At 54.2% G+C, this 20,654-nt stretch overlaps 1 protein-coding gene across 2 annotated transcripts; it reads left to right on the plus strand.

Moving 5' to 3' along the window:
• The first annotated feature begins 219 nt into the window (after nt 1-219).
• On the plus strand, nt 220-20,539 carry CLASRP (CLK4 associating serine/arginine rich protein). Of its 2 annotated transcripts, XM_016212577.2 has the most exons (21): nt 220-353; nt 1,161-1,288; nt 5,271-5,368; nt 5,901-6,002; nt 6,235-6,314; nt 8,458-8,542; nt 9,767-9,915; nt 10,739-10,835; nt 12,284-12,362; nt 12,461-12,534; nt 13,608-13,649; nt 14,677-14,892; nt 15,017-15,304; nt 16,811-17,080; nt 17,401-17,440; nt 17,778-17,838; nt 18,014-18,072; nt 18,155-18,201; nt 19,751-19,833; nt 20,139-20,163; nt 20,403-20,539. In XM_016212577.2, exons 2-21 carry the CDS (start codon nt 1,190-1,192, stop codon nt 20,443-20,445), a joined length of 2,037 nt encoding a protein of 678 aa, XP_016068063.1. In that variant the 5' UTR covers nt 220-353; nt 1,161-1,189; the 3' UTR covers nt 20,446-20,539. The 2 variants fall into 2 exon arrangements, with proteins under 2 accessions (XP_016068063.1, XP_016068062.1); XM_016212576.2 differs by lacking the exon at nt 220-353 and having other exon boundaries at nt 862-1,288.
• Nucleotides 20,540-20,654: the final 115 nt, after the last annotated feature.

A 20,654-nucleotide genomic window follows, 5' to 3' on the forward strand; every position in this document is an offset into this window, starting at 1 on the left:
CCCTCCAGGCCCCGCCCCTCAGAGTAGCGGAAGCGCTCTCTGCCCCGCCCCGCCCCTCTCCCTTAACACGGCCTCCCACTTCCGCTTCCGGTGCGGGCAGCGCGCGAGCGCAGCGGTGGCAGGAGGCGACGAGCCGGTGAGTGCAGGCGACGGGCCCCGACATCCTGGCCTGGGCGGCGTCAGCATAGCTTCGCCCTTGCCTCCGCCCCTCCCCGGGCTTCTGTGAGCTTCTGCGCGGCCCCGGCCCCGAGGGCCTCACACCCTGCACCTTCTCCGGCCTGCCGGGCCTTTGGCCGCGCCCCTGCCTCCGCCGTGGGCCGGAACTCGCCGCGGCGACCCGCTGCTAGCCACAGGTCCCGCCCCCTTGTCAAAACCCAAAAAAGAGCCCGAGCCCTCAGGGACTAGGTGGATAAATGGGGTCTTGGAGCCCTTTCCAAACCCTCGGACTCCACCCCGCCCTCGAGCCTTGCCTCTAAACTGAACCCCTTCCTCCCGTCTGCCAGCTCCGCCTCTCTCATCCTCTACTCCTTTTACTACCCCCCCATTCAGATTACTTTAGACCTCAGCTCCGCTGTAAGGAAAGATAGCACTCCCCCATGTTCCTCCTCCTTCCACAAGCATCGTCTTTCATCCGTGCCCTTCACCTGCCCTCGACCTCCACCCTACTACTCTCTTTCCACAGTCTCTCTCCTCTTCCTCCACCTGCCTTCCTTCATCTTCATCCCCCTGCCTTCCTTCATCTTCATCCTCCTAGAGCCCATACTCATCTCCACAGATGGCTTCTGGTGGGAGCCATTTCAGCTCTTCCCTCTCCCTTGAGCTCCAATCCCAGCTGCTTAGGGTTTGCCTCTAGAGCTTACTTCAAACACTCCTTCCATTCCAAAACCTTTCATTCTTGACTTCAGCTCCTTGAACCAAGGACACTCCTTTCCCAGAGGTGGATGCTCCAGAATCACCTGGGGGGTTTCAGGATGCCCACGCTACTGGATCAGGGTTGTCAGGGATATGCAAGGGCATCTGGTGCACAGTTCTGCAGCCCCACTTGCTCTCCCTGAAGCTGGCATTTAGGATGAGCTCTGTCACCAACTTGTAGGTGGCTTTGATCCTACCCATATGGTTTCTGCAGCTCATCTGACTCTCCCCTCCTCTTCATCCCCCAGGTTGAGGCCTTAGGCTTGGCCTCTCCAAAATGTGGCACGAGGCGCGGAAGCATGAGCGGAAGCTCCGAGGTATGATGGTCGACTACAAGAAGAGGGCAGAGCGGCGGCGCGAGTACTATGAAAAGATTGTGAGTAACCGACCTTTAATCTGGGGTGGGAGCTCCCCAAGAGGGCGGGGCCCTGGTCATTCTGGTAAAATTTGGGTTTGGAAATATGCCAAGACAAGAGCTCAGCTCCCTCAGAATATTCAGTCATTTCTTCAGCATAATCATTGATAAAATCCTGTGGCATTCTGTTAGTGCATATTGTGTTGTTTGGTGTAGCCTCAGCACAGAGCTGGTGTTAGCAGGAAGAAGGAAGGTCTTTGTAACACTCAGAGCAGTGCAGATAGGAGACTGGCCACCTCTGGAATGTTGTGTGTCTTGTTTACTGCTATATTTGCAGTGCCCAGAGCTCAGCCATTCTTGAGTTTTGGCTTGGCATCCCGCAGAAGTGCCATCAGTATTCATTAAGTGAACTCTGACTACTTCCCTCTCCTGTTTGATGCTTTGATTTTTCAGTTACTTTTGGAGAGGAAACCAAACTCCATCCCATTACCTAAAAGGCCTTTCTGATCTGTCTTCTACCAGCCTCTCAGCTTCATCCTAGGGTAGCTCCAATGCCCTTTTTTGCATCTCTGCCACCACTTATTGTGCCTGTATTGCCTCCCCTCACCTATTTAACTCCTACTTGTCATTGAGACCCCAGTTTGAAATGCACTTGTGTCCTAGGGTCAGTTTTCCGGTTAGGTGATGTTTATATAGATGTTCTTATTTGCTCCTGTATCACTGACCCCAGTCTCCTCCCTGATCTCATGGCCTTTAGTCCTACTCCATCCAACCCACCCTCCTCAGAGGGTTCAGAGAGGTCTTTCTAAAGCACAAAGGTGACCCTGTCCCTCCCTTGCTCATAACTCCTCTGTGGCTCCCTAGTGTCCTTGAGAGAAAACCCAGACTCCTCAACACAGCCCTCAAGGCCCTGCTAGTCTGGATTTTACACCCCCCTCCAGGCTCATGCCACCTGCTCTGCCTCGTTCCTTTACTCAAGCCATCTGGCCTCCTCACTACCTCGGTGACCATCTCTAACACAAAATATGTATAGAGGGTATAAGTTTACCTTCCAGAATTATATAGCCCTTTCTGACCACAGGGCCTTTGCATGAGCTCTTCCAAATACCTGGTTAACTCCTGCGTATCTGTCAGATCTCAGTGTGTGGGGCAGTCTTCCCTCATCCCCCTCACTCAGTCAGGTGTCCCTATAAGTGCTGTCATAGCTCCCTGTCCTTCCCCGTTGTGGAATTTAACACACACAAGTCCAGCTCTGTAAGATTGGGGACTAGGTGTATTTGGGTCACATTTGCATCCCAAGCTTGGCTCCAGCAAATATGGTTTGAAAGGATAGATGAACCAAAACAATAGCAGTTACCATTTTAATTGATCCTTCTCAGGCACTAGTCTGTGTGAGAAGAGCTTTAGATTCATGATTTCTTTCAATCCCCAAAGTCACCTGTGAGGCAGAGGCTTCTATTACCCTAGGAGAGGAATCTCTCAGAGCTCCTCAGTTGCCTTCTGTCATCCACAAACAAACCACCGGGCTGAAGGGAGAGCCCTTCTCTGGTGGTGTCAGAATAACTATAACATGACCATGAAGGCAGGGCCTGGCCTATGTTGTTCAGAGTTGAGGCCGCAGCAGTGGGCCAGGAACATAGCCAGTGCTCAGGAATGAATAGCTGCCATTTATTAAGGGCCCATGGTGTGCCAGACCCAGTGTCCATTAATTTTTTAAATTAATTTATTGATTTGAGAGCGAGAGGAAGGGGGAGAGAGAGAAAAAAACATTGATTTGTTGTTCCACTTATTTATGCATTCATGGTATGCATTCTTGTATGTGCCCTGATGGGGGACTGAACTAACAACCTTGTCATATCGGAGACAACATTCTAACCAACTGAACTACCCAGCCAGGGCTGTGCTGTCCTGTGCTGAGCACTTGCCATGTGTTTCCACTTCATTAAATTCTCACCCCAGCCTAGGAGATGGTTCTTATTGTCACCATATTACAGATGAGCAGACCAAGACCCAGAGTCATGGCTCACAGTCACATAGCAAGAGAGCAGAGTGGCATTCTAACCCAGGCTCTCTGACCTTTCACCTCTCTTAGCTTTTCATCAGGGCTTTCTACTACAGAAATAGAAGTTCAGAAAGGTGTAGCAACTTGTCCAACGTGACACAGCCATGAGACAACGTGCCAAAATGGTTAGGTCCTTAGAGTTTGAAGTTATAGGGCTCTGGGTTCAAATTTCAGCTGTTCCACTTATGCACTGTGTAACCTTGGACCAGTGACTGTCTCCTGAGCTTGGTTGCCTCTTTTTCATGTGAAGTGTTATAACATGTAAAATCATGTGAATGACAGAACTAAAACATCAGTGGCTGAAACAAAATAAAAGTTTATTTCCTTTTCCACAAAGATACCCAGTGGTGCTCAGTTCTGCTCAGGGACCATTTTGTTGTTTAGCTGTGCATGGCTCCTCTTCCCAGTGTTGTCTTGAGGCCTAAGATGGCTGCTTAAGTTCTGGCCATCATGTCTTCATTCCATCCAGCAGGGAGGAAGAAGGGAGGGAAAGGCACCAAGGTGCTCATGCCAGTATTAAAGTTTCTAGATGTTTGCATATGACACTTTGACTCATGTCCCACTGGCCAGAAAGTAGTTCTTTGGTCACATACAGCTGCAAGGAAGGCTAAGAGATATAGACCTTATTTTGGGTAGCCTGTGCCAGATATATTAGGAGCCCTATTACTGTTGGAGAAGGGAGATGGATGTTGGTTGCCAGTTAATGGTCTGCCACAAATGATGGGGACAAGAGCAGTTCCCACACAGGGCTGTTGGAATATTCAGTGAGGTTGGGCACATGGACCACTGAGCGTGGGCTTGCTGAGGGCAGCTTGCTCAGTCAGTGCTAGCTCTTGTTATTACCAGGTGGAGCTGGAATTTGCATTCAGATCGATGAATGGTGTAAAGGGCTGGAGTTGGGTCACTCTGAAGGCCTGGGACTCTACGCTCTCCTTGTTAGCTGGGAGCTCCCTCAGCTTTATTTTCCCCTTGGGACAGTGGTGATGACCAGCCCCTCTCACTGGGGGTGATAGGGAAGAGTTTCAAGAACAAGAACAGTGTCTGTAGGGTGCTTTGTGGTGCAGGCCTGTACAAGCTGTCATTGTCTCCGAACATGAACGTGATCAGCCTTCAGATCAAGCCACTAAGCTGTGGATGGTGGCAGTGGCTGGGCAGTCGCTGAGGACTGCTTTGAGGAGATGGGCTGCTCACACGGGTCTCGAGGTTCACCCATGTTGTAGTGTGGATTGCTGCTTCATTCCTTGTTATTGCCAACAATATTCCATTGTCTGGATGCACCACATTTTATCTGTTACCTGCTGGTGGCCATTTGGATTGTTTCCACTTTCTGGCTACTGTGAATGGTGCTGCTATGAACATTGTATACAAGCATTTGAGTATCTGTTTTTGGTTCTTTTGGGTATCTATCTAGGAATGGAATTGTTGGGTCACACAGTCATTCTTCATTTAACTATTTGAACCTAATTTCTCCACATTCTCTTCAATACTTGTGTCGTCTCTCCTTTCCATTTTAGCCATCCTAGTGAGTGTGGAATGATATTTCATGGTTCTGATTAGTACTTCCCCGATGACTAGTGACATTGGTCATCTTTTCATGTGTTTGTCAGTCCTGGTGTCTTGGAGACTGATCCAGGCCAAAGTGCTCACACCTGGCTCTGAATGCCCTGGGTGGGGGGGCAAAGGGTTGCTGGGGCTAGTATTTTAGGGAGGGAGGTCTTGCTACTGGCTGTGCAGAAGATTGGGCCAGAGCTTAGAGCCTCTTGCCACCATCTTGAGAGGAAACCCTTCCCTTCCCTTGTTCCGCAGAGGTTGGGTAGCCCTTGTTAGTGCTGCCACCCTCCTTGACATCAGAGGCTTGCTCGCTGCTGTACTTGGTTGTGTGGAGGGTGCTGAGGTTTGGAGCTCAGTTGGGAGATAACCTCCATCCTGTCTGTTCTGCAGAAAAAGGACCCAGCCCAGTTCTTGCAGGTACATGGCAGAGCTTGCAAGGTACACCTGGATTCTGCAGTTGCCCTGGCCGCAGAGAGCCCTGTTAACATGTAAGACTGAGTTTGTGGGGCCAGCTAATGTCTGTGACCAAGGGTCACAGGAGACCTGGGGTATGGACATACCTTTGGGGACTCAGGCAGACAAGGTCTGACCTGCATGGGGAGGTGATAGTCACCAGCTAAGGAGAGCTGATGGGTTGGGATGGAGGACCTAGGGTGCGGTGGTGGTTGAAGGACTTAGAGGGGAATTGGTGGGACCAGGGTCAGGGTCAGAGGCCGAAATGAAGCAGGGAGTAGGTGGCCAGAGGAGATGTTTTGGCCCCTAGGACCTGGTTCAAGTTCCTCACTCTTGCTTGGTCCCGAGAAAAAGAACCCCAGTTTCTATGGGGCTCTACTCAGGCTCCCCATTCAGGTAGGTTTGTAGCATAAGGGACTGAGAGGAAAGGGGTAAGGATGAGGGCTATGACATGGAGATTAGAGGGGACTGAGGGCCAGGCTCCCAAGCTTGAGGTGGCAGGGAACAGGCACTTTGTGTCCTGGGCAGTGGAACCTAAGCTCCTTGCTCCCCTGCTTCCCACTTCAGGATGCCCTGGCAGGGGGACACCAACAACATGATTGACCGCTTTGATGTTCGCGCCCACCTGGACCACATCCCTGACTACACCCCCCCACTGCTCACCACCATGTAAGCTGTCTCCCCAAGGGGTTGCCAGGCAGGGAGTCTGACCCAGCAGTTCCTCTTCTTTCCCAAGCCCTTGCCTGCCTGCCACCTTCCTGAAAGGAAGGAGGTATGCGGTTGGGGAACCCTACCCCACCCAGTCCCCCAGCCTGAGCTGGGCCCCTCGTCCTCCCTCTTGCTGGCTTGGGGTGGGATCCACCCTCTCCCTCTGATCTTAAGATCTTGACCTTCACCAAAGCTCCCCAGAACAGGAGTCAGATGAGCGGAAATGTAACTACGAGCGCTACCGAGGCCTGGTGCAGAACGACTTCGCTGGCAGTGAGTGGTCTTGGGTGTGGGGAGGTGGTTTGGGGGCCCCTAGAGACTGGAAGACCTAGACAAGTTTGGGAAAAGTCTCCTCCCAGTGCTTTCTCCTAAAATGCCCTGGATTTGGTCCAGCTCTGTCCCTCTAGGGGCCACCTCCTCTTGAATCAGTTCAGGAGATGTCTGCTGAACTAGACTCCTGCCAAGATCACTTCTACATCCCAGACCCTCTAACTCTATGGCCCTTTCTCCTAAAAAATTGGGGAAAATTGCAGTAATACTTTGTTTTCTTCTATGTATTTATTTCCTTTGCCTGCATGGGTCAGGATGTGACCTCTGAAGAGGAAGTTGCTCCTTGTTTTGAACAGTTATTTAGGCTGAGTTTGACAGTTTGCCAGGCGTTCATATATGTCCAGTGTTTCCCAAGCAATCACCGTTGCCTTCCAGTGAGAAAATGGAGGCTCAGGGGGACTTCCCCACTCTGGGCTTGCCCGGGGAGCTTTGGACCCTGGTAGACTTGGGCTTTTTTTATCTTTTTTTATCTCGTTACGTCTGCATAATCACCCAGCAAAATAGGGGTGATGCCCCATTTTACGGACGAGAGGACAGTGAGGTTCAGAGTTGGGGGGACACCCAGTCCACAGAGCTGCAGTTCTCACCCTGCCTGTAACCACCACTGCCTCCTGAGGGTCAGCTCCAAACTCTAGCTCTCCCTCTGAGAAGGACTTGGAGCCTCCCCTTCCCCGGGTTCCCTGTGGGTTAAGGATAAGGTAGCCGCAGTGATCCCATAGTGTGGCGCCTCTCTGTCTATCTGGGTGGGCTCTGCCCCACCCAGCAGTTGTGGCGGTTTGGTGAGGGGTGCTTAACACTCCAGCACTCAGCTGGCACAGCTGGCTCTCCCTATGGGTTCATGAGTCCCATATTTCTTTGTTTCTAAGATAGACTTGGGCATCTCTAAAATCAGATTTTTCCAAATTCTAGCAATCAGCGAGGCCTTAGAATTAAGAAAACTTATCATTATTGATACTGTTGTAGTTTTTGCCTTCACTCAGGGCCACACAGATTCTTGGTGTTAGAGCCAGGATTTCCCTTTGTTCTGTCTGACTCTGTATTCATTTATTCCCAGAATTCCTGAGCACTTATGGGGTGTCAGGGGCTATTCTGAGATCAGGGATGTAGTGGGGGAGAGGGCAGCAACCATATAATCAGGAAAGTAGGTGCTGATTAAAAACTAGGGTGGGTGTTAGGCCAGAATGGGTGTTGTTCTTTGTGGTGCTTCACTGAGGGGGGTGTCAGTAAATGATGGGTGGGAGCTCTCTGATGAGAAGAGGTGGGTCACGGGACTCTGGGCATCAGAATGGCCCTATGGGGGGAAGGAGGCGGTGTGCTGGGGTGACAGAAAGTCTGAGTGGCTGGAGCAGGGAGAGCGAGACAGCTCGCGTGAGACAGGTGAGCAGGACCTCTTTCTGGGTGTCCATTACAGGCAGGAACCGGGGTGGCTGCTGGAGCCAGGGAGGGCCAGGCCATGTCACCTCTGTGCTCTCCTGGCCTATCCACCTCGCTTTACAGATAGAAAAGCTGAGGCCCACAGAGGGAAGGGGACTTGCCCAGGGTCCTGCAGTGAGCCGGGGTAAGATCAGGGAAAGCTCTGGTATATTGCTGAGCCCCCTGAGGTGGGTGTTGTGGGTGAATGAGAGCCCTGATGGCTCCAAACCATACTTAATTTAAACTAAACCATAGAGAGGCACACAGTGGAGAGGCCTGTGGTGTCCAGGTGATGTCCAGCACTCAGGATAGGTTTGTAGTTCTAAAGGGTTTAGCTAGAGGCCTCCTTAACAGTGATTAAAGTAGTAGTGCCCAAGTACCAAGTGCTCACTCTGCCAGTGGTCCCATTTTACAGAAAAGGAAACTGAGGCACAGAGTGGTGAATTCCCTTGATCAGGGTCACATGGTGAGTCAGTGGAATAGCCAGGACCCTCCTGCAATTGCTGTGTTCCCACCACACACAGTTTGTGATTATCTAGAAATCAGTGACTCTGCTCCCTGCCTGGCTTGGGTTGTACTTGCCTGTCTTCCCCCCACTGCATTCTTGTGTGTCCCCCTGAAGTCCCAGTGTCCCCAACCCCCTGTGACCTGTGTGCCTTTTGCCTTGTTGCAGTCTCAGAGGAGCAGTGCCTGTACCAGATATACATTGACGAGTTGTATGGAGGCCTCCAGAGACCCAGTGAGGATGAGAAGAAGAAGTGAGAGGGGGTCTGGGGCGCTGAGGGGTTGGGGGAGGCAGGAGGGCTGTGAGCCTCACCAGGGCATGGCCTCGTCCATCCTGTGCACTTTGGTCTCCCCAGAGCTGGAACCAGTGTTCAGCACACAGTAGGCACTTGACAAATGTTCAGAGAAGGAAGCAGCAGCTGGAGGGGAAAGCTGTGCTGCAAAACCTCTACAATATGTTTTCAGCTTGTGGAATGGTGGGAGGTGCAGTTAGGAGAACAGGCCCTGTGTAGTGACAGGCCTGGGCTCGAATCCTGCCTGTGAGGATGTCCCTCTCTGGGCCTTGGGGTGCTCCTCTGTAACGTGGGGCTAACAGGAGCCCCCTCTACCTGGAGTGATGAGGCCTGCAAGAGATGGAGTTTGGAAAGTACTTATTCTGTGCCTGCTGTGCAGTAAGCTCGCAGTTAGCAGCTGACTGTCACTCTGGAGAGGGCCTTCTCAAGGCTGTGTTCCTTGAGGAATGGCTGGAGGGTGTGGATTCTTACTCTGGAGCATGGAGGTCCCCAGCTGCCGTCTTGGGAGAGCAGCAGTCGGGCAGTCTCACTTCTCTCTCTACCCCCTCTGGCCGTGTGCTTGGTCTCCCCCTGCCTTTGCACACACTGTTCCTCCTCTGGGGATGACCTTGCCCTCCTCCAGGGCGCCTGCTGTCCTACTTGTTGCACAGTGGTCCCCATGCCCTGACTCCTTTCCTCCTGCTGCTGAGGCTTCACTCTTTGTGAGCCTCACACTTGCTCCTTCCCTCCACCTGAAGTCTTCACGGATGTGACTGATCCTGTGCATGACCCCACTTTCAGGACGAGGCTGGCACTGGGAAGGCGTCAGGGAATGTTGACTAAATTCAGCAGCAGACATGCACTAGGGCCCTGCTCTGTTTTGGGCAGAGCTGGGCCACATTGTTACCCAAGATAACTCTGAGTCCTGCCCTTGCAGGACTCATAGCCTGGTGGCGGGAGACTGACCTGTCATTGACAGTAATGACCCAGTGTGGACCAGGCAGGGGCTTGACTGTCCCCACCTAGGTTCTGGGGGAGGACTTCATGGAAGATGGGACATTGGAGCTGGGCCTGGGTAAAGAGGGAGGAGCTGCTGGGAGGTGGGCGTAGAGGGTTCCAGGCTGAGGGAGAGCCTGTGTGCAGGGAGCTTGGTGTCTGCGTCCTCTCCTCTGGCGCTGCCCTGGCTCACGGGCTCCCCCGTTCCAGGCTGGCAGAGAAGAAGGCTTCCATTGGCTACACCTACGAGGACAGCACAGTGGCTGAGGTAGAGAAGGTGGCAGAGAAGCCAGAGGAGGAGGAGTCACCAGCTGAGGAGGAGAGCAACTCGGACGAAGATGAGGTCATCCCCGACATCGGTGGGGTCCCCTCTCTGCCCTCCCCCACCCCGCAGTCCCTGGGCATCGTTTACATGTCTCGTCCCTCACCCTCTGTGGGGCGCCCTGTGCTCACAAGCCCCTCTCTCCCACCCCTGCTCCAGGGCACTCCAGCCTCCTGCCGTCCGCTGTCTCATGTGCTCCTGTTCCCAGCTTCCCTCTCTGTATCTCCTTTCTCACTTTTAGGACACTGCTTTATGACACTGTCCCCACCTAGGTTCTGGCTCCGTTCTCTTCTACTTGGGTCAGCCTCTGTCTCTCCCCCCCTCTTCGTTCTTCTGGAAAACAAGTGGTCATCCAGTTACAGAGGCGCCCATCATCCCCCCCACCCCCCGCCGTTTCCCTACCTCAGGGCCCATTGACCCCACCACCCACCATCTCCCTCCTCTTCTCCCTCAGCCTGCTGGTGACTTGCTTGTACACATGGAAAGTGTCCATCCCACTTCACTTCCGTGTCACACATCCAGCTCCGAAACACCTGTAACCCACACCCATTTCCATCCACCCTCTTTTGGTCCCGTTACTCCTCACTCTCCCTTCACTCCCTCCATACGTGTGCTGCTTTTGTTCGTTTGGGCTCCATCCATCCATCACCTGCCCCCCCCCACCCACCCCCACCGTTTATTGTGCCCGCCTCTGGCCAAGCCCTGTGCTGGCCTGGAGACATCGAGATGACCTGACTCACTCAATCCCTGCAGAGGCCTCCAGTCTGGTGGGCGCCCCTCCCGTCCCCTCCTGGGGCATTGCCCCTTCTCCCTGTCCTCTGGGTGGGCTTTGGCCCCTGACAGCCTCTCTCTTGGTGCAGATGTGGAGGTGGATGTGGATGAACTGAACCAGGAGCAGGTGGCAGATCTCAACAAACAGGCCACGACCTATGGCATGGCTGATGGTGACTTCGTCAGGTGAGGCCTGCAGTTGATACCCCTTCCCACTCTGGAATTGGCACTTCTGTCATTATCCCTGATACTAATAGCTACCCCATTACCGAGCACTTTGTATGCCTGGCCCTGCACTAAGGGCTTTACACACAGCTTTCTGAGCTTGTGGACTGGGTCCTTGTAACCCAGCTTCTGAGCAGAAATTAAGGCCAGACCCAACTCCTTGTGACCTGTGGCGATCTGACCTTGTGGACAGCACCCTCTAGTGGAGTGTCTTTGTTCATTAGGTCATTCCCTTGTGCTTGGCTGGTTGAGCCTCTGCCCTGTGCCACACCCCATGCAGATCACATAGAATGGTCCCAGCTAACTGGGGCAGTGAATTGAAATCTGAATAATTCCAAGTCTGAACGCAGTACTTTCTACGCAGAACCCTCCATGGCTCTCACCTTACTCAAGAGCAGCCAGGGCTCTCACTACGGCCACAAGGTCCTGCCTGTCTGGTCCTCTGCCCCTCCACCTGCACACTCCACCCCTGCCCAGCCCCCATGGCCTCCTTACTCCTCAAGTGCCCAAGGCCCCATCCACCTTCCAGGCCACTCTCTGCTGTTGGCTGTGCTGGCATCTGTGCAGCTTACTCCTCAGGTTTCTCCTCAGCTGCCACTTTCTCTGTGGCTTCCCTGATCTCCCTATTGAAAGCTGCTGCAGCTTCTACCTGTTCCTTGCACTTCCTTTTCCCTTTCACGATTTATTTTCTCATCAAGGTTTTCACCATCTAACCTGTCACGTGAGTCACTTCTGTGGTCATTGGCTGTCTTTTCTTTTTTTTTTAAAAAAATCTGTCTTTATTGATTTCAGAGAGAGGAAGGGAGGGGGGAGAGGTAGGACCATCAGTGAAGAAAGAGTCATCGATCAGCTGCCTCCTGCACGCCCCCAAAACCTGAGCATGTGCCCTGACCAGGAATCGAACCATGATCTCCTGGATCATAGATCAGTGCTCAGCTGCTGAACCACACCGACCAGGCTCTATTTTTTTTTTTTAATACTGAATCCCCAATACCTAAAACAACACCTAGCATGCAGTAAGTGCTAAATAATAGTGCTGAGCCCTAGCTGGTTTGGCTCAGTGGTTAGTGTGTTGGCCCTCAGAATGAAGGGTCCCGGGTTTGATTCTGGCCAAAAGCACGTACCTCAGTTGCAGGCTCGATCCCTGGCTCTGGTCGGGGCTCGTGCGAGAGGCAACCAATCGATGTGTCTCTCTCATATTGATGTGTGTCCCCCCCTCTCCTCTTCCACTCACTCTGAAAAGCAATGGAAAAATTATCGGGTGAGGATTAAAATAAATAAATAAATGACTGAATAAATAAGTGTGCTGAATGAGAGTCCCCAGGATGGCATGGGGTCCCTCACCTCCTGCAGTGACTCTGCCTGTGGTCTTCCCCCTCCTCCCTTGTGACCCTCATCCCTCTCTGCAGGATGCTCCGGAAAGACAAGGAGGAGGCCGAGGCCATCAAACACGCCAAGGCCCTTGAGGAGGAGAAGGCCATGTACTCGGTGAGGGGTGGGCCAGGGTGGAGGGCAGGAGTGTGTCTTAAGTCTGAGGTCTCAGGGAGGGCACACCCCTCAACAGCCTGGTACCCACCCTACTCCAGGGCCGTCGCTCTCGGCGCCAGCGGAGGGAGTTCCGGGAGAAGCGCCTGAGGGGCCGTAAGATCAGCCCACCCAGGTAGGTTGGGTTCTCCCTTGTGCCCCTGCCCTGCTAGAGTAAGTCTGTCCAGGCTTTGGGGGAGGGTGCTGGGGCTCAGGAAGACTGGGGGGTAGGCCTGTGGCTTTTGGAGAGAGTTCTGTAGTAAGGCAGTGAATGGGGAGGGTTTAGAGATGGGAATGGCCTTGAGGGATATGTGGACACCCTGCCCTGCCAGCCATTCTCCTCACTGCTGGACTCAGAGCCCCTGTCAGAATCTCCGGGAGCCAGTGGGAGGTAACAAGGGTTGACTGGAAAAGGTGAGGAGCAGGGGCTGCTTGTTTGCTCCTTCGCTGTCAAGAGTTTGGGCAGGTGACTTCCTCTCTCAATTTTCAGTTTCCTCCATTGGAAAAGGGACACTGACCTCCCAGAAGGTCTTGAGCAGATTTGGATGGGGCAGGCTGGTGTGTGGAGAGCCCTCCTGCCACAGCCTCTTAGGCCTGGCAGCCCCAGGCAAGCCCATACCTCTTTTTGCCACATCTGTATTCAAGGAGTGTGACCGAGGGTTGCTGTGAGGCTTAACAACCCATTGTGGATTCAGGGTTTGGTGTATGGTTTAGAAAATGTTCATTAAAGAGTCACACTGATTCTTACCATCATTATCGTTACCATGGAGGCAGGCTTGGAGCCATATGGCCTGTGTTGGAATCCCAACTCTTTCATTTATGAGATGTGTGACCCTGGGCAAGTGGCATCTAAGACACGTTAGTTCTAATTTTATCATCATCGTCATTAGTAAGCCAGGACCCACTTAGCAGAATCCTGGGCATAGAGTGAGAAGAGGGACACTTCCAGTCTGGGGTCTGGAGGCCAAGCAGGACAGAGACTGAAGTCCTTGTTGCCTGGGGTCCGGATGGGTCTGGAACATTGTTTGGGAGGTTTGGTCAAGGTTCAGGCTTTGGACAGATCTAGGGCAGGGTCCATAACTTGGCTGACAGCCCCCTTCTCACTATGCCCAGTGTCTCTCCTTGGATGCCCAGGGTCAGGGGCTGGGCCCAATTCCATGCCAACTCAGATCCCAAGCCTCCTCTTGTCGCATTCCTCTCTCTCTATAGCTATGCTCGTCGAGACAGCCCCACCTACGACCCCTATAAACGGTGAGTTCCTGGGGGCCCAGGGAGCAGCAGCCAGCAAACCCCCTAATGGAGGGGCAGGGGTGAGGAGGGGCAGGGGGCTCCACCCTGTAGGGTGCCCTGAGCTCACAGACTGGGTGACGTGTACTGGTGGTCTTAGCACCTGATGTCAGCTGTGCACCTGAATCTTTTTTTTTTTTTTTAATTTTTATTGATTTTAGAGGAAAGAAATGTCAAATTTGTTGTTCCACTTATTTATGCTTTCATTGGTTGCTGCTTGTATGTGCTATGACTGGGGATCGATGACTTTGTTGTATAGGGATGATGCTCTAACCAGCTGAGCTACCTGGCCAGGGCTGAATCTTTTTTTCATTTTTTTCCAGAACGTTAGCTTTGCTTTCCCAGTTTTTTTCTTTATATATGAACCTTTAATTTACTGACTTAATCACAACTGAGTCTTGTTGAAAATGACCGAAAATGGCAAACAGTGTAACTTAAACATCAAAAATGTCTTTAATCTGTACTCCCAGAAATAAGCAGTGAGAACTAATAGGCCCGGGTGGCCTGGCCATGCACATGTGTGTCTCCTGGATGTGGCAGTGGTTGGGAAGGGGTTTTGAGGGTGGACAGACCTCAGTCTGACCTATTTTATTTCCCTCTTGAGAATGGGGAGGGAGGGACCCATTCCAGGGGCTTTGGGGAGGATATCTGAGGTAAGGCACCTTTTGGTGAGAGGTCTGGCATTGTACCACACTTAATGTCTTAGAAATCACCGCCGCACACTTGACATATATACTGGGCAATACTTCCATGTTAAACACAGAGATCTGCTCCCTTTCTCATAGCCATGCAGAATCAGTACGGTTCCTTGTCACCCCATTCCTGGCTCTTTTGAAAAGGCTACCTGGTCATAAAGCAAATCCTCGTACAGCCCTTTGGCTCTATTCATGGGTGCTGGGTGTCAGGTGCCATGCTCTTGTCATTTCTGTTGCTCTTAGCTGGTGGACAGGCTCTGGGAGCCTAATGACTGAGCACCGTCCCTACTCTGTAGGTCACCCTCGGAATCCAGCTCTGAGTCTCGCTCCCGCTCCCGCTCCCCAACTCCGGGCCGTGAGGAGAAGATCACATTCATCACCAGTTTTGGGGGCAGCGATGAGGAGGCAGCTGCAGCAGCAGCGGCTGCAGCCGCGTCAGGGGCCGCCACAGGGAAGCCTCCCGCACCCCCCCAGCCTGGCGGCCCCGCACCGGGACGTAATGCCAACGCCCGGTCGGTAACGCTCACGCTGCTCGCCCTACGCCCTGGCCACCGCCCTGGCCACCGTGGGGGGACCTGGGGCAGGAGGGCGCTGGGGCCCAGGCCAGTACTGACCTGCCCTCTGCCCCGCCTGCAGCCGCCGCTCCTCCTCCTCCTCCTCCTCCTCTTCTGCCTCGAGGACCTCCAGCTCCCGCTCCAGCTCTCGTTCCAGCTCCCGCTCCCGCCGTGGTGGGGGCTACTATCGCTCAGGTCGCCACGCACGCTCCCGCTCTCGGTCCTGGTCTCGCTCCCGATCGCGTTCCCGGCGATATTCCCGGTCTCGAAGCCGTGGCCGGCGGCACTCAGGTGGGGGCTCCCGAGATGGACACCGCTACTCCCGCTCACCAACCCGGCGTGGTGGGTATGGACCCCGGCGCAGAAGCAGGTACGTGCAGCCTGGTATGCATGGGGGGCGAGAGACCTACTAGTGTCCTGGGCCCCAAGGTCAGTGAAACCAGGAAGCGCTGGGTTTGCAGGGAAGGTAGGCCCACTCTGTGAGGCAGCTCCAAGCCTGGTGACATGGGTGGAGCACTGCTGCCATGCTCAGGGAGACAGGGGACTGGAGACTGAGCTGTTCTCACTGGGAGCTCCTAGGCCAAGAGGTGGAGAGGTGCATGGAAACTCCAGGGTGTCCTGTGGTTTGCAGCAGAACCTGGCCTTTAGAGCTGGGGCACTCTGTGGGGAGAGGGCCAGAAAAATCTAGGCAGCCCTTTGTGGCGGAGGCAGGGTTTGAGGTGAGCACTGCACATTGTATATTAAATAAAGCATCTAGAGACTGGGACATCGTTCCCATTCTCTTACCTGGTGGGTTCAGGGCTGCTGGTGGAAAGGCAGCTCAGCTCGGTGGGTGAGAACATGGACTTTGGAGCAATTGCCTGGGTATAAATTCTGGCCTTGCCAGTGAACTTTCAGGGCCCTGTTTCTTTGTCTGTGAGTTAGATACTAGCCCTTTTGAGTCATTGTGAAAGTGTAACAAGTAAATCCATGTAACTGCTTAGTGCTTACACAATAGCCTAGCACTCTAGAAGAGCTGTCATTGTCAGCATTGTCACCTATTGTATTATTGTTGTGTGCATCTCAACATTAGCTACTTATAGGGTCTGGCAGGCAAAACGGGCCAGGTGGGGCCTAGTGAACTAGGAGCACGTGTCCCATCTGGTGGGGTTGTTGGCTGCTCTGGATTCTCAAGAGAAGTTGAGAGTCTGGGTTTTTAAAGGGTAGCTTTTGTTTTTTCAATATTGCCAACAAATACGAATTTTGTAGAAGCTCAGGACAGCCTCAACAGAATTAGTGTGGGGCCTAGATTTGGCTTTCAGATCATTCCGTGTAGGCTGACCCAGGGCAGCAACAGGAGAAAGACGGGGGTGGAGGGCTGGTCATATGTCAAATGCCAGCCTGCCAGTGACCCCTACCTAAGGAGTGCCAGGGTCCCGAGCAGAAAGAGGATGGGTGTGCTGGTCCCCAAGCTGGGTCTGGCGGGTGTGTGCTGCAGTCTGGTGGGGAGTGGGGTGAGGAGTTGGTTCCCACTGGTGTAAGACCTTGGGTCTTGGCAAGGTGAGGATGTGGCTCCTGGGTGCCCAGAGATGGGCACAGTGTGTAAAGGGGGAGCTGACCAGCCAGGTCCCACCCTCCCCAGAGCTCACATCCCAGGGAGGTAGGTAAATGGGTGTCTAGTGACTTTCAGGGTGGTTGTATCTAGAGGGTGGTCTATTTAAACTGAGTGAGGCCAGAGAGCAACTGGGGTTTCTGAGGGAAAGGAACTGGAAAGGTGGTCACACCCAGACCAGCCATAGAGCCTTGCAGGAGGACTGTACATTCAGAGCTAGGGGACGGGGTGTGAATGGGGTTCCTGGAGCCTCATGGCCCCTCTCCTGCCCTGTTGTTCCCCCAGGAGCCGCTCCCGCTCAGGGGACTGGTACAGGCGGGGTGGCCGGGGCCCCAGGCACCACAGCAGTAGCCGCAGCCGCAGCAGCTGGTCCCTCAGCCCATCCCGAAGTCGCAGCCTGACTCGGAGCCGCAGCCCCAGCCAGAGCCAGAGCCGAAGCTGCAGCCGCAGTCGAAGCCATAGTCGTAGCCATAGCCAGAGTCACTCGCCATCACCCCCAAGGGAGAAGCTGACCAGGCCGGCGTCGTCCCCTGCTGTGGGCGAGAAGCTGAAAAAGTGAGTGGTGCAGGGCTGGGGAAGAGAATTGTCAGCCTGAGATGGGGATGAACTTGACTGTTTCCTTTTTGATGGGAACTTGCTCCTGCTCTGGGAGCTGTGAGGGAAAGAGGGCCCCACCTGGGATGGTGGGTCTGAGGAGTCAGGGCCTTGCCTTGGATGATGGGTCATAGGGGGTCATGGCCCTGTCCTTAGGGATCCCAGAGGGACAGGGTATCTCCCTGAGGGCACCTGAGACCCATGGCTTTGACTCTCTGGTCTGAGGGTAGTGTTGAGGTTATGTGGGGTCAGAGATGGCAGGTGTTCTTTCCTCCTCCCAGGACCGAACCTGCCGCTGGTAAAGAGACAGGAGCTGCCAAAGTCAGTAAGAATTTGGAACTCGCCCGTCTAACTCCCGCCAGCAGCAGTGCCCAAGTGCTGGGCCCGGTGGGCCTGCAGGGGGGCCCGGGTGGGCCGGGAGATCCAGCCCCGGGGATTGAGGGGGGCTGGAAGGGCTCTGCCCCCATGAAATCCATGTCCCCTTCTCCTCACTGCTCATTGGGGCTCCATCTGTCCCTGGGCCACCAGACCTTAATGGCAGGTGTCCACAGCTTGCCCCTCCCCACATGTCCTCAAAAGTCCCAGGCTCTTGGATGAGGTGGGTTGTGGGAACTCCGGGACACCCACCCCTCTCCTGCCTCTTCTCCCCCTTCCCCAGCCCAAGCTCACGCCGCAGGAGAAGCTGAAGTTGAGGATGCAGAAGGCACTGAACAGGCAGTGTATGTCCCCTTTCTGTCCCCCAAGTCTTCCTAGTTCTCCCTCCTTCCAGCCTGGCCTTGGGGAGGCACCCTGAGGGGAGGAGGTATGCACGCTGCTCTGCTGCTGCTGTGCTAAGGGCAGCTTGGAGGGCTCTTGAAAGTACCCCTCAGCCACTGTGTCCCTTCCTCCCCATAGTCAAGGCGGATAAGAAGGCCGCCCAGGAGAAGATGATACAGCAGGAGCATGAACGTCAGGTAAGGGTGGAGTGAGGGGTGGGGCTCCGGCGGGGTGCCAGCTGTGCCAGCCCTCACTTCATCTCTGCCATCTCTGCCGCAGGAGCGGGAAGACGAGCTTCGCGCCATGGCCCGCAAGATCCGTATGAAGTAAGGTGGCCCTGCTCCCTGTATCAGCCACAGCCACCTGCTTCTGGGAATCCCTCCATCCCCTTTGTTCCCCACCACCCAGATATGAGCTATAGCTCTGTCGTAGCCCTTGTCTTGCACTGTTTCCTCCCTCCATCCCCAGCCTACTCCAGCCACTGTGACCCTGTTCTGTGAGCCTCCAGCTCATGTTCCCTTTGCTTTTCCCCAGACCCTCACCTGGTTCCCTCCCTCACTCCATTGGGGGATTCTCCTCCCTGACATTCCTGTTTAGAGTAGCACCCCAAAACACTCTATCCTCCAACCCTGCTCTGTTTGCCTCAGCACTAACCCTCACCTGGCAGGCAGTCTGTTTGGTTTGCTCTCTTATTATCAGTGTCCCCACTGAGACACCAGGTCTGCCTGCTGCTGCGTGCTCAGCTCCCAGAACACTGAGTTGGTGCTGTTTGTGGAAGGGCTGAACTGCAGCCAGTCCCATGGCTGGTCTGGTCCAGTGCTGGGAGACGGGCCTTCTCTCCTCTCCCCTCTGCTTGTCTTCTCCTTTCGTGTCTTCTACTACAGAGTTGAGTGCCAGCTCTGTGTCTCTGTGTGGCCCTGGGATGGGCACTGGCTCTCTTGGTGCTGACCTCACAGGCTAACTCAGAGATTAGTGCCCATAGTGCCTTAGCACTCCCCCACATACACATACTCCCTGCTCCCTGGGCCACACTGGGCCATAGTGCTTTGTATTGGCAAGGAGGGAAGTCAGTTAGTGGCAGGACCATGTTGCCTGTTGCTATTTCTGGTTCCACCCTGTACTTGCTGTGGGTCCTTGGACAAGCAACTTAACCCCTCTAACTCCTTCCTCTGGGAGACACGTAAAATGCCCCCACCCTGGCAAGATCCTGCTCTGAGGTGCCCAACATGGTGCCTGGCACATAGGAAGGCCCAATGCCAGCACCACTGCTCTTAGTCGTTGTCATTGTCATTATACACTCATTGTGTGTTGGGTTTCTGAGGATGCTGTGTGCTTCCATTAGGAGATGTGGGGACAGAGTGCCAAAGGACTCAGTTTCATCTGTCAGACCTGTGTTCTGATCCCGCCTCAGCCATTCACCAGCTGTGGGCCTTTCTCCAGTGTGAGCCTGTTTGCTCAGCTACTAGACAGGGATGGGATAGTTGTGCCACTGCAGCCAGAAGGTGCTCAGTAAATGTTGCCCTTAGGATTGCAAATCCCAGTCATTCCGTTGAAAACCATTTAAGCACTTAACATGTAAGTTCCTGTGCTCTGTGACTGTGCCCTGAGTAGGACAGGAAGTGATTGAACTGGGCAGCCCTCCTTTCTGTTTGTTTAGCGAGCCTTTCATAGCAAGGCTGACTGGGACTGGGGTCTCAGCTCTGCCCAGCCAGCATCCCCTCTGAGCTGGTCCTCATTTCCAAATGGGGGTGGGGTGCTCTTCCGCTGGGACGAGGCTGTCAGAAGCACGCGCCCTGGGCTGGTGAGCCAGCGGCCCTGGAGTTCAGCGTCCGGGCCACATACTCACCCTCCCTGGGTTGCCTCCCTTCCCCGCAGGGAGCGGGAACGCCGAGAGAAGGAGAGAGAAGAGTGGGAACGCCAGTACAGCCGGCAGAGCCGCTCGCCCTCCCCCCGTTACAGTGAGTGTCTGTGGTCATTGGACTGGAGGCCCTGGGGCGTTAGAAAAAGAAGCGATGTCAGAACTGTTTAGGAAAACCATGGTACACTCACATTGGCCCTCCATACGTTAAAACTCTGAGATGCGTGCACACACACAAGTGTTGCTTCAGTCACGGGGGAATTGCAGGATTGTAAGACATGCTTGTTCCCAGCACACTGGTGTGGGCGGGTGGCCTCAGCCAAAGGCCACACCAGAAGTCCAGCCCTGGGGTGCGCTCCCGGCCCTGGGCATTTGCTTTGTCCTTACCACCTCCTTCCTTCCTAGGTCGAGAATACAGCTCTTCCCGAAGGTAAGTAAGCCAGACCGGCTCCCCGGGAAGTCACAGCTGTCCTGTGAGGGAGGTCTGGGCTGGGTTCCTCCACTGCCACCCTGCACCCTTCAGTTGTAGGGCTGCCTCCCTCCGCAGCTGCGTCCTGAAGCCCCAGTAGTCCCCAAGTGTGTTGGTGCGTGTGTGTACATGTGTATGCATGCACAGGGCTCCCCGTGCCCTGCCCAGCCCTCATGGGGCCCCTCCCTTTTTCTTTCCAGGCGCTCAAGGTCCAGATCCCGCAGCCCCCATTATCGACATTAGGCAGAAGCGTGGGGGTTGAGGGGATGGGGTGGGGTAAGGGCTCAAGCTGTGATGCTGCTGGTTTTGTTCTCTAATGAAATAAACGTTATTTAATTCCCTTCACTTGGCCTCAGTGTCATCTGTGTGCTGGGTGCAGGCTCTCAAACCCCATTGTCCACCAGCTGGCCATGCAAGATGGGGAGGGAACTTGCTGGGGATTAGGGGCCAGG

The sequence above is a fragment of the Miniopterus natalensis genome, chromosome 18 (genome assembly GCF_054644295.1).
Source record: "Miniopterus natalensis isolate mMinNat1 chromosome 18, mMinNat1.hap1, whole genome shotgun sequence".
NCBI classification, from domain to species: domain Eukaryota; kingdom Metazoa; phylum Chordata; class Mammalia; order Chiroptera; family Miniopteridae; genus Miniopterus; species Miniopterus natalensis.

What these genes read in the sequence shown, in the direction of transcription:
- CLASRP (XM_016212577.2), top strand. Translation starts at nt 1,190, where the DNA reads ATGTGGCACGAGGCGCGGAAGCATGAGCGGAAGCTCCGAGGTATGATG. An exon ending in AGGAGAAGGCCATGTACTCG is followed by an intron (nt 12,363 to 12,460) that starts GTGAGGGGTGGG and finishes ACCCTACTCCAG; the next exon opens with GGCCGTCGCTCTCGGCGCCA. An exon ending in GAATACAGCTCTTCCCGAAG is followed by an intron (nt 20,164 to 20,402) that starts GTAAGTAAGCCA and finishes TTTTCTTTCCAG; the next exon opens with GCGCTCAAGGTCCAGATCCC.